At 32.9% G+C, this 3,572-nt stretch overlaps 1 protein-coding gene across 1 annotated transcript in view; it reads left to right on the forward strand.

Moving 5' to 3' along the window:
- Lrrfip2 (LRR binding FLII interacting protein 2) overlaps window positions 1-3,572 on the forward strand; it is a 134,094-nt gene that overhangs the window by 75,085 nt on the left and 55,437 nt on the right. Inside the window, exon 7 of the mRNA XM_023719781.1 lies at window positions 3,081-3,122. Coding sequence (XP_023575549.1) covers window positions 3,081-3,122 — 42 coding nt within the window. The remainder of the gene's footprint in view (window positions 1-3,080; window positions 3,123-3,572) is intronic.

Below are 3,572 nucleotides of genomic sequence, written 5' to 3' on the forward strand. Positions count from 1 at the left end.
AAAAAGAAAAAAGAAAAAAAAAGTTAACTATTGTTGATTTTTCAGTATCCTGGATTTTTGAATAATAAGTGCAATAAAAACTGATACTTGCTGAACTTTGTTTTCATAATGTATTTGCTATATTTTTTATTTTATTTCTAACTTTCCTGCGGACTTCTCGGAGAGTTAAAATAGTTTCTAGAATAGTATAGTAGGTTATAATAGTAGAATTGGAAATGTTTTTGCTTGTGCCCTTATTCTCAATATTTCCTTCTTTTGATAAATCATATTTTTAAACAACATAAATATCAATTTTGACTTAGTAAGGTTGGTTCTTTTTGTTTGTTTAGAAATTCTAGTAGCAATTGGTATGTCCAAAATATAGATTTCCCCACTAGATAGACCTGAGTGGGTTTTAACTTTTTGTTTTGTATGTGTATGTGTAGTGATGAGGACTGAACTCAGAGATTCATATATAGTAGGAAAGAATTCTACTGCAGAATGCTGCTTCTAGCCCAATCATTAGTTTTTAAAACCAGTTGAAGGGCCAGCCAAATAGCTCAGGGGATTAAAGTGACTGCAAGCAGGTGTGGGGCCAGGGGTTTGATCCCTGGCCTGTCATGCCGCACCTGCCCCCAGAGGCATGCTGAGACAGCAGTTGAGACTGGGCATGGTGGCGCATGCCTGTAATCCCAGCTCTTGGGAGGCTGTAAACAGGCAGATCACTGAGTCTGATCTAGTAGTGAGACCCTGAACACCCTGTAGATCTTTTCCAAAATAAAAAATAAATAAATAAATAAGTAAATAAACCAGTTCAAGTTAATATTATATTTTGGAAAGAGAAAATTGAAACATTATGTTTTAGGAAAAAAATTGAAACAATTCAGCTTGTTAAAACTTGTGCCTATAAAATGCTAGTGGTGCTACAAAGAGGATGAGAAGATATAATAGATGACCATTCTCTTCCATCAACTTACATTTTCTCGAGAGGATGATTTATATGCTAGCATGTGTGACTTGAACATTGTTTTATCAGTGTTTACACTTACTCAAGGTGTAAAATGTATTTAGTTCTTACATTTTACACATGTAATATTCTTCATTGCTTGCTTTTTGTTGTTGAATAAGAAGAACACAAATGTAGATCTTGTGCTGTAATATAATACTTCTTGTCAGTTATTATAAACACATTTTCAGTGAATTTATACCAGTGGTAAAATTGTACCACTTAGGCTTATCTACTACATAAAATATAGTTTCTGAGGTTTCCGCAGTATGTTTTGAAACTATCTTGGGCGTGAACAGAAAGTCTTCATTGTGTCTGAATCATCTTAATGCCTTATTAGGACTAGAATGTATAATATGATCATACACTATTTTAAGCTTTTAAAAATTGTGATCTTTTCAACAAGAAATGTGACATGGTCTAGTATGTACATGTAGATTACTGAGCATGTATTAGTATATATATATATATATATATATATATATATAATATATTATTGAAATAAAAGTTCCACAAATATTAACTTACTGTACACAGCACTCTAATATTTCATCTACTTTATTTTTTAAAATGTTGATTGAATGTACTAAATTGATTTCACAAATAAGTTGTAACCTATTAAGAAAACATTGCTTTGGGTCAGGGTTTTGAATAGCATTCTCTGAAATTCCAAAGAGGGTATAAAACTCTAAAGAAAGTATTTTCTCTATTTAGCATGTATACTATCCAGTAAACTTATTTTTTGCTGTTCTTTTTTATTTTTCATTGATATTCTGGCTAACATTACTTAAATATGAGCTAGAATCTTTAAGCAATGCTAGGAACTCACAAATCTATGTATTTACTGTTTAATTCATCATTATGCATGTGTAAATGATGTTACATGTATTTTATTTTTTAAAAAGAATCTTGTATGAAATGTGAGTTGTCTGGTTTTATGAATTTTAGGTATTTCTGTCATAAGTTGATCCAAGGCAGTGTCTTCCATTATGATGCTGCACTTATGCTTTTGTAATGTAAACTAATGTTAGTTATCTGTTCCTGTTATATTGAGTATCCATTTCTTGCTTATGTTCAAACAGTGGGAAGGATGGTAACAATTACAGTAACAAAATAATAAAAAGCATTGTTATAAGAATGCTTAATCTTTATTTTGAAAGGTTCCCTATGACTTTTGTCTTATATTGTACTGATATTGAATCACCCATCACCCACCATTACAGATTATGAACTTTATTATTTGAAAAAAATAAACATACTTTTTGTTTCTTTCTGAGATAAGGCCTCTCTGTTGTCTACAATGCACGCAAACTTTCTTTTTTCTTTTTTCTTTTTTTTTTTTTTTTTTGTAAGGGGGATCAAACTGAGGACCTTGTGCTTGCCAGGGAGGGGCTTATGCCACTCAGCTATGTCCCTTATCCTTAATGAATATTCTACACATTGTTATAACTGTATATAGTGTTAGAAATTACTGTACTTGGGTAGTTAGGACTACAATGTATACCATTGTACATGGCCCAAAGTATGTAGCTTTAAGTACACATTCAGTTGAGCAATAATTTATAACAATATATACAGTTATAACATTATACAAGAATATTCATTATGGATTGGGGAGACAGCTCAGCAGTGTAAGTGCCTGTCTGGCAAACCCAAGGTCCTGAGTTTGATCCCCGGGACCAAAACAAAGAAACAAAACAAAAATTATTTGGGCTGGGGAGATGACTCCGGTGGTCTAAGTGCCTATCTGGCAAGTAGAAAGATCTGGGATCAATCCCCAGTATTGCATGCTGTGCTGATCACCAAAACTGGGCATGGTGGTGCACGCCTGTAATCCCAGCTTTGGGGAGGCTGAGATAGGAGGATCATTGCATGTCTGAGCTGCATAGAGACCCTGTACAAAATAAATAAATGATTTTAAAAAAGAATATTCATTAAATAAATAATAGCTTTTGTGATTATTATTATTATTATTATTATTATTATTTGCGTTTAAAGTAACACTAGATTTTTAATTGTGAATGTTACCCCCTTCTCTTTTTTGTATTGTGGACTTTGGAAACACCAGCAACTTTCACCTTTTTCTCAAATCCAGTACAGTACTCTCAAGGATAAATCATCAAGAATTTCATCATTAGTATGTTGTGCATGACTTTTTGTTGACTTGAGTTTTACTGTATTGATACCTGACAATACTAATCATAGATTATGACTTTCATGTTTTTTGTGACTAACAATTGTGACATAATTTATCAATAATAAATTCTTCCTTTAGAATTTCAGCTTTAGCTAAAATGATTTGCTTCCTTATATGAGATTGATAGTAATTTCCTTCCCCAGTTCCTTCTTCACCTTCCTCCCTCTTTCTTCAGCTTTCCTTCCCTCCCTTCTGTGTGTACTGAGGACTAAACCCAGGGGAACACTTCAGGCATGCTAGACAAGTGTTCTGCCATTGAGCTACACCCCCATTTTTTTTTTATTTTTTTTTTTTTTTTTTGGTTTTTCTGGAGCGAGTTCTTGCTAAATTGCTCAGGCTGGTTTTGCATTTTCTACCCTTCTGCCTCAGTTTCCAGAGTAGCTGGAATTG

Source organism: Octodon degus, unplaced genomic scaffold (genome assembly GCF_000260255.1).
Source record: "Octodon degus isolate 3935 unplaced genomic scaffold, OctDeg1.0 scaffold00071, whole genome shotgun sequence".
In the NCBI taxonomy this organism is placed as follows: domain Eukaryota; kingdom Metazoa; phylum Chordata; class Mammalia; order Rodentia; family Octodontidae; genus Octodon; species Octodon degus.